The sequence below is a fragment of the Oncorhynchus kisutch genome, linkage group LG8 (assembly GCF_002021735.2).
Source record: "Oncorhynchus kisutch isolate 150728-3 linkage group LG8, Okis_V2, whole genome shotgun sequence".
NCBI classification, from domain to species: domain Eukaryota; kingdom Metazoa; phylum Chordata; class Actinopteri; order Salmoniformes; family Salmonidae; genus Oncorhynchus; species Oncorhynchus kisutch.
In genome coordinates, this window is record NC_034181.2 from 31,260,666 (window position 1) to 31,275,047 (window position 14,382).

Here is a 14,382-nt window from a genome sequence, read left to right on the forward strand (position 1 = left end):
GTTCTGGGGTAAAACCAATCAGGGTTAAAGCATCACCATCGCCAAAGCAATTCTAACAAAGAGAGAGAGAGATGCTTTTATAAAAGTCTTTGAACATTTATTCTTTGAAACACCAGAAAAGAAAACAAGTAATTTAATGTAAAATGCTGAGCAAACATATGGATTCTTTCTTTAGCCAAAATGGCACTACATTTCTTATATTAAGCACTCAAGGGCACATTCGTATGTTCCAGTTTACTTTTCCTGTCATGAAAAAAAGTGAAACAAGGTAAATTACTAAATGGTGTCTGAGGACCAGACTTCCAGGAGTGAGAGAATTCTATATTGGGCCTCTATTACGTTTGGAAGTTTCCTGGGACTGCCTATGAAGAAAATACCAATACCATAACCGTAAAATATATATATTAATAAAAAAAGTAATTATAATATTCCACAAGGTAGCCTATGAAAATGTGAATGAGGGCTCACTAATGTAAAAGCATTCCGCCAATATAAGATTGTGGAGATATTATAGGCCTACTAATTTAGATATGTGTGAGAGTTGTGTATTTGTGATGTTAGATGTGAGTTGTGTATTTCTGTATGTGGTGCCACATGAAAGACAACTCAACTGATCAAATGCTTTGATTCTAAACAAGATGATGTTCTATTCCTTGTCTCCCAGATCTAATGCTATTATGGCCTAGATATGAAGATGTCTTGATTAGAGATAAATATGTATTTCTCTTGTTGAAATAGAATGGGCAGGTTTGGTCCAAAAATACAATAAGTTGAATCAGGTGTGTTAGTGCTGGACTGAAACCAAAGCCTGCACATAGTGGCTTCCAAGACCAGAAAGTGAGGATCAAGCTCAGGTATTATATTGGCTTTACACCAAAGTCACTCTAGTAGAGTAGCATAGGCTATACATAAATCTACAAATGGGTAGATGGATGGATATACTGACATGGAGATACCAGCATTACACCTTGGCATAATGCCACTGTAATGTGGAATATCACCAATTTGACACTGAAGTACATGAATTCAGTTAACCAAACGTTTCTATTAGGCTTTGTTTGCCTTCCATTGATTATGTTTGAATATATCAAGGATGTTGCTATGCTCAGACATTGATGACACTTTATTGGCATCCCTTTGGCACATGTAGCTCCAACTCGTTTGGATCCGTGCCTGGTTAAGTCTCTCACCGGCATGCCGCGAAGCAGGGAATACGTCAACAATGATGGTTATCCATACATAACATACTTTATGTCAATAATGAGGTAGTTTATCTCAATGTTAAACACATTCTATCCGTTAAACCAACAATGGTATCATTTATTGAGCATGGTTCAGCAAAATGCCAATGCGATAAAAGTCTAATCATTTGAATAACTTCAGTTGATATTTTTTCTAAGACATTTATGTACGACAAAGCGCGCAATCCATTTGACTAAAATCGCAGGTTATTAAATCACATCTATTAGCCTAAGCAGTATAACGTATACACATTATGTCATCTATTCATTCCGGCAGGCAATAAATAAACATAATAAAGTAATTGAGCATTGTTTCAAGATGCAATTGATACATTCGTGTTGACATAAATTGGACTGGACCATGCCATTGGTTGTCGAGAACTTACCCAGTGTCAATGTTGCCACCAATCTGTCCTGTCTATTTTAGCAAATGGAAATTGCAGAAAAGGACTATATGATATTGGTGTGCATGGGTTCAGGTAACATTAAATATATTTCACTCTTACTGAAGTTTGCATATGGCGCACAGAAACTTAATTAACAATCAATCAAGTGAATATGCCAGTCAAAGGTTGGTTGAAGAGAACAGATACACGGAAAGACATTGACTATTAAAACAAATGAATGTCAATTTTGACTGAATAAATAGGCTAATGAACTCAGTTTGACTTGAGATGACAAGAGGCACTAAAGCTTCATTGTTTTATCAACTCAAATAATAATGTATGTAGGCTATCATTGTCGCGTAATAGGCTGCCCAAGACAACATGAGTTGAATTTCAATGTAGGCTACAGTAAAATGATCACTCAATTAGGCGACTGGAGAGAGAAAGCATGGTCGTGGAGAGAGAAAGCGTGGTCGTGGATGCTGTGTTTTGATTGGGCTAGCCAGGAGACTCGTAATGTGCGCAGTCCGATATAAACCCATGCAGACCAGCGCTCTATCTGTCATGCTCGTCAAAAGAAATCAGTGTACGGTCCATGGAAGCCGCATTGTGTAGATGGTAGCCTACTTAGTAACCTAATATAATTACATTGTTGAAAACACGGCACTGTACATCTTCAGAGCTGTATGAACTATATATAAGACAAGCAAGAAACACTATTTGTATTTTTTTAGATCATCAGTGATTATTGAATAATGCCTTTGAGGACCGGACTTTTTCTTCTAATGGTGCTGATTGCATCTGCATATGAACTGGATCAGAACGAGTCGTATTCACCCAGAAGAGCCCGCTTTTCAGCAAATACCCCTTGTAAGTAACAAACAGTCTCTTTTACAATATTGCATATTTTTGAGCGGATGCGGTGTTCTCATGCACATATATATTTTTGATCCTATATTACCTTGTATGCACTGCACAGTATGGGGGGAAATGTTTGCCATTTCATGATATGCAGCTCTGTTTCCAAGTGAACGAACGCCTTGATCGACAGAATAATGAATAGCTCGAACAAGGATAGGTTACTCACCGTTACCGGTGTTTTACCGGCAACAGATGAGTGCGAGGTTCGCAGTGACTGACACCTGTGCTTGAAAGCTGTATACCACCATCAGCTGTTGAATAAATGTTCTATGAACAAATGTCTTTGAATTAATGGTCGTGTGGGTTGGTTAAACCCGATGAGTGACCGGAGAAGAGAACATGAGAGATTCATATTTCTTTTAGGACAGATATGGAAATGCATTGATGCAGGTGAGCCCACTTGTATCGTGTGGATCAATGTATCAATGGTTATTTGGTCACTGCCTTTACTGTATTATAAACACTTGTTTTGCTTATAGATTGTGTCACATACTCGACAGGTGATGTCGTTTCAGTGTTGCATATGTCATACATTAGTCTACCTGCAATGTTGCTTTACGCACCGTTAAAGATATAATTTTTTTTTACCACAAAATAAATTATTTGCAAGTGTTTGGAAACAACTATGGACTCATCACATTTTAAATGTACTGGTATTCTTCAAAGCAGTCACCAGTGTAAAGTGAAGATACTATTGCTGTAGGATAAATAAATACGGACTACTGCACCCACCCGTGGCTACTGGCTACGGTCTTGACTGGATGAATGAAGCACCTAATGCCAGAACAAACTTGAAGGGGATAGGCCTATCAAAGTGAAAGCAAAGAGGGTGGAAACACATAGAGATAGATAGAGTACTCATTTTTGTATCTGTGCCATTGTAGCATCCGTGACAGCATGGGCAGTGCCATTGAGACAATCTCCATTTTGAAGTTGTCCACCTCCTAATGGAAGGATCAACTAATGAAGTTGGAAGTCCCACCCAGTTGACTACATTGAGGGCTGGCTCTCTACTTTTGGGGGCCCTAAGCGAGATTTGGAGGGATCAACCAATGAAGTTGGAAGTCACACCCAGTTGACTACATTCAGGGCCGTCTCTAGCCTTTTGGGGGCCCTAAACACTTTAGCATTTAAAAAAAATCTAATTTCCAGAAATTCTACTCGTTTAGCCATGGGGTGGATAGAAATGTTGGCAGTTTTAAAGATAATTTCCTGCAATTCTACACATTTTGAGTGAGCGTGACTAACTAAATCAATGTGCACCACCTGAAGGTCAGGACCCCTGGGCATGTGCCCTTCGTGTGCAGTCGGTATTCGGTCAATATTACTACAAGTTCAGATAACTGGCTAGACTAATTTAACCAATAAAAAAATGTTAGCTGACATAGCTAACTGACTGACTAAACAAGAGAAGAACTGTTGATGCACAACCAAATTTTTAACTGTATATTTTACTATTCTAACTCTCAACGGTAAGTTGAGACACCGACTGAGTTCCTAAAATAAAAAGTGGCAGCCTGTAGCCATCCTTGACTACATTAAAATGGAAGCGCTCAATGGCGCTGCCCATGCTAAAACGTCAGTTTGGCCACTAGAGGCCTATAACTTCTCTAAGTGGAGACGTTCATTTCTTCGAGGAAGGAATGTTGGCCATTGACCAGGTGTTCTATCCAGACTCAAAGAAGCACCGTATGGCATGATCAGTCGTGATTTTAGCATGTAAATCTTGGTGGGGCAAACAGCCTGTAATCGAACCCGGGGCTGCAGTGGCGCATTAACACTAATTGTTGAATTTGCGATTTTCCAACTTGTTTATGGCCAATGATCACCGATACATTTTGTCTATAATTTCTCTTCATAAAACAAGAATTGAAAAGGATTTGCCAGTAGATTGCTGACTTGAAACATGACTGCTTGTCTAGCTTGCTAGCTAAGATTTTGAAAGTATGATGTTGACATGATCAGTCCAATCAAAGCTAAGGAAGATATAACATGGTTTGATGTCATTTTATCTGTGGCCAATGACATTGAGCCTTCTTGGATGGGCATTTCTAATGTTAGTCTAGGGCAGCACACAAGGGGCTTACATTTGTTTTAGCTCTACCCGTAGATTCTGCGGTGACATAGTGTCCCCATGAGTGACAGAACACTGAGCCAATCACGGCGCAACTAGAGAACATTACCAACCCCTACGCTCCGTATTGTCTGCAAGCTGCCCCACCGACACAGAAAGCACTGAGCTAGGCTGAAACACCTGCATTTTGGAGGTGCCTTACTCTAGAAAGCAAAAAAAGACCATGTTTGTACATGGCTTTATTAAGTCAATTATGTTCGTTTTTTTACATTGTTTGCAAACTGATACATGACATGTATTAATGCCAAAATACCAGGCAAAACAGTCCATTTTTTTTAATTGATTGAGCTAAACCGGTGGGGCTCAAACCTGCCCTGAATGACGTGTCACCACTGGGCATGATGCTCGTCCCCACCCACTCATTCCAGTCTGGTCTCATAGACTAGATATAACATAGTAAATGTAAATCCAGGACCCTTATTTATGATATAACAAGGAAGGTTACTTAAGGCAAAAACAAAGCTTGTCAGGTTGGATCGGTTGGCATATAATGCAAACTTCCAACAACCCAAAGGTTGTGTGTTCGAATCTCATCACAGACAACTTTAGCTAATTAGCAACTACTTTGCAACTACTTATTATGTTAGCTAACCCTAACCTTAACCCTTTAACCTAACTGCTCCTAACAGAGCAGCACACCTTGCCCTTAACTGCACATGCAGAACTAACATCAACAACATGCATGTCAGTCTTTCCTGATTGAGGGTTGACAAGAAATGTACTGCATCTTGTCTAGTTTTTATGATAAATATTACTGTGATGAAAATTCTAGATTGTCTGCATAATCAAATAACATTCAGCTCAGACACCCATTTATTTAATTTATTTCATCTTTATTTAACTAGACACCCATACATACCCCACAAGACATGCCACCAGGGGTCTATTCACAGTCCCTAAGTTCAAAACGAATTCACGGCAACGCATAGTTCTATACAGAACCATGATCGCATGGATCTCTCTTCCATCTCCAAAAGTAAAGCAAACAGCAAAATTTCCTTTTAAAAACAGATGAAATAACTCATGGAACGGCAGGGACTGTGAAGGGACACACACAATTCATTTTTAGTTGTATTGGTGCATCATTGCATTTTACATTTGTGTGACTGTCCTTGTTTATCGGTGTATCAGTGTTTTGTTACTGGTCATGTTTTTTGTGGGTTGCAGGAAGAGTAGCTGCTGCTTCTACTAAAGCTAATGGGGATCCGAATTAACCAAAACCACTAACCCTAACCCCTAGCCTAGCTAATGTTAGCCACTTAGCAAATGTTAGCATTAGCCACCTAGCCACATAGCTAAGGTTAGCCACAACAAATTGAAATTCATAAAATATTATATGTTTTTCAAATGTGTAACATTGCACAAATTACAATTCGTAACATATCATATGAATTGTAATTCGTAACATACACATAAATTAGTTGATGGAATAAGTGCTCATGCACTCTTTCCAAAAATGTGTATATGATGTTTTTCTATAGCCTACATTCTCAGAAAGGCAGTTGTATTAACAGTCTCATAAAATGAGCAGAGCAGTGAAAGGCCTAAATTAGGAGATAAGGGAATATATGAGGTGTTATCTAGGTGTGATCATTAAGCCCTTATTTGTTATTTAAACCAATGCAGAGGTTACATCAGACTAAGTATCTGCAGCATTGGCCTCCTTGGTCCTACCAATAAGAGATACAGAGGGGGTGTGCATCTTTAGAAATACCATTTCTATATTTCTATGCGTGCATCCACAGAATGTGGACATTATCTAACGACCTGAGAGAAACACGGTGGAGGGGCAGTTTGATTAGTGATTAGAGTGTTGTACCACTTAGAGATCACTTATCTGCTTGACAGCCATAGCGATTCATTGCTGATTTGCTAGTTAATTAGTGTGGGCTCAGCTGGACCCAAAAGGTACAATGAATGAGAGTGCATCCATTTGTCATACAGTACATCAGCTCATTGTCACAATTGCTGTATGCTTACCATGAACTTGTCCCAGTCTTACTAAATGGACATTAGAGGCACTCATTGGAAGACATTTGGGGGTTTTCTGGATACTTTAGATCTTTGCCTTGTCAGAGTAGTTTACACAGCTGTGTATATCAGCTTGCTCTTTAATATTAAGTCTGAGGCTATATTAATGTGGCACATGCACATTAGATCTATTTCTGAGGAATGGGGCAGTGACCCATGGTGGGCAGGGTACTTGACTGTACTGTTAAGTGTGCACAGTTCATGGTGATGAGTGTCAGAGGTGGTTTGGCACACCTTCCAATTGAGCATAATATTATTGCCTTGTCACATATTCGGGTAATGGAAACAAGGGGTCTGGTGCCAAAAGGGAAAGTCAGCAGAACCTGATCCTGAATAAGCAACACTCGCACCAGTGTGTGTGGGTGTGACATGCCATGACTCCATAAGAGACCTTTGGGTATTTGTGGTGCAGTTGGTCACAAGTCTGTTCCAAGAACCAAAATGCTGGAATATCCATCAAATTCTTTCCCAGGAAGAGGAAATGTAATTATCCTAAATTGTCTCCCAGTTTTAAAGGGTTCGACGTGTCCAGTGACCAGTCAAGTTGTAATTTGTCTGAATATTGATGATATCGACATAGAATCAACTATGCATGTACATTCTCATCAGATCACTTCCTTGTTTGGTTCACAACCAATAGACTTATCTTTCAATTCTTGTTGAGAGGTACATGGTAGCCTGCCCCCTGCTAATGATCCCTTCCCTCTGTCTACAGCTGATGTGGCACGCTGTCTGAACAGTGCCCTCCAAGTAGGCTGTGGAGCTTTCGCCTGCCTGGAGAACTCCACGTGTGACACAGATGGCATGCACGACATCTGCAAGTCCTTTCTCTACAGTGCAGCTAAATTTGACACTCAGGTATGATCATTCTTCCTCTCTTCAAATCTGACACAATATGTTGCAGTAGATTGAACCTGTTAACTGAAGTTGAGTCATGTTCTGTGGTATGACTATGATATGTGGTTTTGTGCAGGGCAAAGCCTTTGTTAAAGAGAGCCTCAAGTGCATTGCCAATGGCATCACCTCAAAGGTGTTTCCCACCATCCGCCGCTGCTCCACCTTCCAAAGAATGATCTCAGAGGTTCAGGAGGAGTGCTACAGCAAGCTAGATATCTGCACTATCGCCCGCATCAACCCAGATGCCATTGGAGAGGTGGCACAGCTCCCAAGCCACTTCCCCAACAGGTGAGTTCCTAGAAAACGTGGGTCAAAGGGCTTCCATTTCTGTTTAACTTTATCTTAGTACAACAAAAGCGAACCATTTGATACACTCACTCTATTGAAGCAAATACATTTCAATGGGCTCGCAAAACATACTTTGAAATTGTACAGCAACAAAAATGCATGCTGCATCCTCTTGTAGGTTTTACGGTAAGCTCCTCCAGAGCCTGATGGACTGTGATGAGGAGACTGTGGACCTGGTGAGGGCCAGTATGGTGTCCAGGCTCGGCCCAGAGATGACTATTCTCTTCCAGCTGCTGCAGAACAAGCCCTGCCCCTCGGCTGCTGCTGCTATTGCTGCTGCCATTCCAACTGGAGTGGAGGGCCGTGGGAGCTTGCAGTGGTCCATGGGTCCACACATGTATAAGATCCAGCCTGGTCTACGCAACAGAGACTCTGCCAGCCATTTAGGCAAGAAGCGTGCCACTGGTGACAGCTCCTAACTCCCACTCAGATCCGGAAACTACACACACCCCTCAAAAACATAAACAAGCTAACAGTGGTCTCTTCCCTTGGGTATTTAAGAATCATTCCTCTCCAGACTGGAAAATAACATGCACCTCTAAGAGAATAGCCAATGTGTTTCAAGTATGTTTAACATCAAAGTTTGAGTTGTTGTGTGAGGTACCTTAGGTTTGAGAGGATCCCCTCCCCTAAACTATTTCCTAACTCTTATCACTCTCACTGTTTGTTCATTGAACATGTTGTTATTGTAGCACCACAACTTGGCCCTGTTCATTCCTGTTCACTTCCCATACTTGATATAGTATCATCTGAGAGCCAAGTATCATCTGAGAGCCTAGTGAGGATGATGTCCCTCTAAGTTTTCTGTCTAGGATTTCAAGCATAAACCTGCAGGTATGGTTCATATCTATAAAGCACAAGTGTTCCCAAATAATTTTGGTTGCAATATTCAAATGTGCATCCATTAGTAGAATATCAATTGATAAATTAACAATATCTTCATCAATAGATAATTATTAATAGGCGTTTCATACAGTTTGTGAGATATTTCTATATTATGAGATTCGTCAAATGAGTGTGCTATATAAATCAGTGTCATGTAGTCACTGACACAAACAGGATTTATTTATTTATTAATTATTAGTCTCAGATGGCCACAGCTAGCTCTGTGAGAGAGGCGTGTCCCTCAGATGAGAGCAATCCTAATCAACTTTGCGCAGGAAGCTACTTTAGAACGACCAAATAACTTGAAACCACCCAAAATGTTATTCAAACCAGACTTAAATGTGGTGGAAGGTGTTTAGCTAACGCCAAATACCAGAGAATATAGCATTGTTTAGATACAACTACATATGTTCTGTCCTGAAACACTCAGTTCACAATAAGTACGGACCAGCAGTGTAACTTATGAGCAGGTGACCCCCTGAGATTGATAGAGGTCACCCCCTTGGACTGATGAACAATATTCTCCCTGGTGAATATGACACGGAGGGGTTGGATCATACACACTGACTTCCAGTGTTGATAATGACTATTTAAAAGCCTTGTTGGTATAACATTGATATTTATTTTCCTACTATATTTAACTTGTTATTTTATGATGTTGCTGTAGTTTTAGTTACAGATATACAATTTTAAAGTGCAGTTTGGTCATGGCTCCTATTTCAATGGGGGCTCATGATCAAATACTATAGTATCTGCCACTCTCCACACTTTCCGCTCTGTTGACTGAATAGGACCCATGGTATGACTCTGTGCTGGACATAGGGGAACAACATTGTCACTTATGTACTGTTGCAAGGGGACTTTGTTTATTTTCCAAACCCAGTTAATAATGTTATAAAGGTAGAGAGAAATTGTGGTCAAGCCATTCATTGTACATTTAACAAACAGCTAAACTTGAAGACGGAACTGCAAAGCATTTGCTGAATCTATTCTTAACATCATGCAAAATAATGTATATCTCAGAAAGCTTACCCTAGTGACGTAACTCCATTAGTGCTTCAACAGGGGGAGATTAATTGATAAGATGTTGAGCAGTGTATTCTCACAGTGCACATGCCTGGCTGAGGGAGACGTACAACAGGGGGAGATTAATTCATAAGATTTTGAGCAGTGTATTCTCACAGTGCACATGCCTGGCTGAGGGAGACGTACAACAGGGGGAGATTAATTCATAAGATTTTGAGCAGTGTATTCTCACAGTGCACATGCCTGGCTGAGGGAGACGTACATCAGGGGGAAAGAACGTTAAAGAGATGTGATGGTTTTACAATACAAAATCATTTGAAATGTTAAGAACTCACAAACCTATGCAATAATCTCTCATATGGAGGATTCACAGTAACACACAAACATGCCCTTTGTCACAAACAAAGCCAGCTGATGCTGAATATATGTGGCAGCAGCTTATTTGATCCCATACTTATAGTGAAGTAGCAGACAACGTGCCCCTGGACTCCCCCTTTCTGTTGACGACTTTGTTGCTGTGGTCTCTGTTGTATTGTTTTTTTTTGTTTAGTATTTTTCTTGGGATATAATATCTTGCTTTTAGTAGCAATATTGTGTATATTCAAAATAAAAAAGTAAGGAAAAAAATCCCTCAGAAATGTTAAGACTGTATTACTTATGTTACATGTGCACTTTGCATCTCTTATGACCACTAAAGGGCCACTGAATCGTTCAACACTTGTGATGGGTTGGGGCTACGTCCTTTCTGTACTGTTAATATCTCTGTGTCTGTAATAGCTGGACAAATCCAGAACAGTTGCTGCTAAAGAATAGCTTGCTCCCTTGTATGATGGATTATAATTTCCCCTAAAACATTTACTTGGATATCTTTGGTAAAAACCCATTCACAGAACCTGGCATCAATCTGTATACTTGCATTTTACATTCAGTTCGGCACTTCTTCTGGAATTTGTACATTTCTTTGAATGTTGCTTGCAGTGAATATATGCCAATTGTATTCTGTTTATTTCCTCTCCCTTGAGACTATGCTTATACATCCAAGTTCTGGGTAACTTCAGAGAATGTATCTTATATTGAATGTCTGTTCTGTTGAGGATGTGCCCAAACCTAGATGGTTCATTATCGTATTTTAGAATGTGTGTTTCGTTTAAAGGTGGTGTATGAAAGTCTGAGAATTAAATTAAATTAACAGACAAGTCATATTTTGTTATTTCAAGACATGTTTTGTTCATTAGCCTTTTACTGCAGTGGGCTATATCAGGGTCACACAATGTTTCTTGGTAGTCTTAAACAAATCTATTTTAGGTGTGTTCATAAATTCACTCTGAAGTACCAATGTGCTCTGGGCGTTTGTAAATTCATAGCTTTTTCAGAGCACACACCGCACGCTCTGGCCGAGGAGTAGGGTTGATCCAAGCTTCCTGACCTCACAACTGCACTTAAGCACCCAAGCTAACTGGCTGAAGTTTGCTTGCTTGCTAGCTACTTCCAGACACAAATGACAGAACACCTCACTCTGACCATTTTACTCGCCCCAGCAGAGCTGGTTTTCATGTTATGTAGAGCGTTGTTGACTAATTGTGCTCTCAGACGAGAGTGCCCGGAAATCGGCGTAGATAGCCGGAGTGGATTTACTAACGCACCCTTTGAAACAAAAGTATACACCTCACACACGTGGTTATGGGCTTGATAAATGAAGACACCTGTACCGTGTAAGATATAGAGTTGAAATGTATTCAATTTTGAGTTTGCATCCCAATATTACACTTTGTATACATCACAGAACACTGAAATATAACAAACCTTTTGAAAAGAAACACCGGATTTTATGCGTTAAAAAAATACATGTTTATGAATTATGAAAAATATGAATAATTCCACCCATGAGGCCACTAATTCCACCCATTTGGTCATTTGACTGCAGGAAAGGGCTACACTATTTGTTGCAAATCAAGATTAGGGTGAATTTTGGGTGGTAGGCCTACTGCATCATTAGCTAGATCTATAGCTAAATCTATCCATAGTGAAATCATCATCAGCAGTTTCTTTTGATACACAATACGTTTAGGGCATGTTGGGGACTGGGCTCCCTGAACTCTGGAACTTCATGGTACTCGTTCTTCTCAAGACTTGAAATCAATATAAATACAGTATATGTATAATTTTGCCAGAATTAAAACTACTGGGGTGATTAATAAGAATTACATCTTAATCGTAGTGACAGTTACTTTACTTTCAAATTCGTAGATGAAATTAATCAGTAAGACATTTGAGGAGATTGCTTGCTGAAGTTCCTAATACAGTAGCTACTGTATGTTAAGCATGATTGATCCTTGTAAATCACTTGCACTTTAATACATACTCATCTACATATATACCCATACTGTAGATATGTATGGGTTTTTTCTCTGTGCTGAAACTTATGAAAGATACAAATGTATCATCTGTGTGTCTTTGCTGATTAGAAATAAACTATTATCATATCTGGCATATGGTATCAAATGTGTTGACTGCGTTCATTTTACTAACATGTCAACTTTGTTCTGCTAACACATACTGTACATCTAAACTTCAAATCTGAAAAAGAAGTGCAATTATTAGCGGTGAATATCTATAAATAATTGTACTGTAATGAGTTGTTATTTGTCTGATGACTTTACATGCAGTTCCATCACTTGAGAGTAGATGTGCATATCACAATGGCCAATATTGATCTCCAGTCTGATTCAGAATAGGGAAGCTTGCTACCAATACCATAGAATATTACACAAGCCAGCCATATCTCCTCAGTGCTTTCTGGCTGTGACAAATCTGCTAGGACCCATGAAGTAGAAAACAAGGACAAATAGAGCATGTCCTTATGAAAATGAACTTTCTTAAACTTGAGCACAAACGAGCTGAAACTGCAAAGTGCCTGTATCATTGGAGTGCCCCAGGAAAAGAGAGAGCGGTACGCAAGTGGCTGCATGACCGCTATCTCAGTCAGAGGCAGATATCATTTCATGCCAATTTGGAAGAGTCCTGTAGGGCTTTCTCATCAGCAGCACTCCAGTCCCAAGGAATAGGTGATGCAGCTTCTCTGCATAGAGTGATTCCAACATGTTCTGCTTTTAAAGAGGCACTCACATGGAAGTCATCAGCCCATTCTCTTGCACAGTGCAGAGCACTAGCCTCTTTTACTACAAGTATAGATGTTTAAAGACCCAATTCAGCCATTTTAATATCAAATCAAATGTATTTATATAGCCCTTCGTACATCAGCTGATATCTCAAAGTGCTGTACAGAAACCCAGCCTAAAACCTAGGAAAAACTCCCTAGAAAGGCCGAAACCTAGAGAAGAACCAGGCTATGAGGGGTGGCCAGTCCTCTTCTGGCTGTGCTGGGTGGAGATTATAACAGAACATGGCCAAGATGTTCAAATGTTCATAAATGACCAGCATGGTCAAATAATAATAATCACAGTAGTTGTCGAGGGTGCAGCAAGTCAGCACCTCAGGAGTAAATGTCAGTTGGCTTTTCATAGCCGATCATTAAGAGTACCTCTACCACTCCTGCTGTCTCTAGAGAGTTGAAAACAGCAGGTCTGGGACAGGTAGCACGTCCGGTGAACAGGTCAGGATTCCATAGCTGTAGACAGAACAGTTTAAACTGGAGCAGCAGCACGGCCAGGTGGACTGGGGACAGCAAGGAGTCAACATGCCAGGTAGTCCTGAGGTATGGTCCTAGGGCTCAGGTCCTCTGAGAGAAAGAGAGAATTAGAGAGAGCATACTTAAATTCACACAGGACACTGTATAAGACAGTACTAACAAACTGACCCTAGCCCCCTGACACATAAACTACTGCAGCATAAATACTGGAGGCTGAGACACTGTGGCCCCATCCGATGATACCCCCTGACAGGGCCAAACAGGAAGGATATGACCCCACCCACTTTGCCAAAGCACTGCCCCCACACCACTAAAGGGATATCTTCAACCACCAACTTACCATCCTGAGACAAGGCCGAGTATAGCCCACAAAGATCTCCGCCAAGGCACAACCCAAGGGGGGGGCGTCAACCCAGACAGGAAGATCACGTCAGTGACTCAACCCACTCAAGTGACGCACCCCTCCTAGGGACGGCATGAAAGAGCACCAGTAAGCCAGTGACTCAGCCCCTGTAATAGGGTTAGAGGCAGAGAATCCCAGTGGAGAGAGGGGAACCAGACAGACAGAGACAGCAAGGGCAGTTCGTTGCTCCAGTGCCTTTCCGTTCACCTTCACACTCCTGGGCCAGACTACACTCAATCATATGACCCACTGAAGAGATGAGTCCTCAGTAAAGACTTAAAGGTTGAGACCGAGTCTGCGTCTCTCACATGGGTAGGCAGACCATTCCATAAAAATGGAGCTCTATAGGAGAAAGCCCTGCCTCCAGCTGTTTGCTTAGAAATTCTAGGGACAATTAGGAGGCCTGCGTCTTGTGACCGTAGCGTACGTGTAGGTATGTACAGCAGGACCAAATCAGAAAG

The 14,382-nt window shown here is 40.6% G+C and overlaps 1 protein-coding gene across 1 annotated transcript; it reads left to right on the top strand.

The window, feature by feature from the left end:
• Nucleotides 1–2,191: 2,191 nt before the first annotated feature.
• stc1 (stanniocalcin 1) lies at nucleotides 2,192–12,365 on the top strand. The gene is made up of 4 exons (XM_020488764.2): nucleotides 2,192–2,497; nucleotides 7,429–7,571; nucleotides 7,687–7,898; nucleotides 8,077–12,365. The coding sequence occupies exons 1-4, from the start codon at nucleotides 2,383–2,385 to the stop codon at nucleotides 8,375–8,377; spliced, it is 771 nt and encodes a 256-aa protein (XP_020344353.1). The 5' UTR covers nucleotides 2,192–2,382; the 3' UTR covers nucleotides 8,378–12,365.
• The last annotated feature ends 2,017 nt before the right edge of the window (nucleotides 12,366–14,382 follow it).

Bases quoted from the DNA above. Each gene is read 5' to 3' on its own strand.
- stc1 (XM_020488764.2), top strand. From the start codon at position 2,383: ATGCCTTTGAGGACCGGACTTTTTCTTCTAATGGTGCTGATTGCATCT. The intron at 7,572-7,686 runs GTATGATCATTC...GGTTTTGTGCAG, and splicing joins CAGCTAAATTTGACACTCAG to GGCAAAGCCTTTGTTAAAGA. The intron at 7,899-8,076 runs GTGAGTTCCTAG...ATCCTCTTGTAG, and splicing joins CCAAGCCACTTCCCCAACAG to GTTTTACGGTAAGCTCCTCC.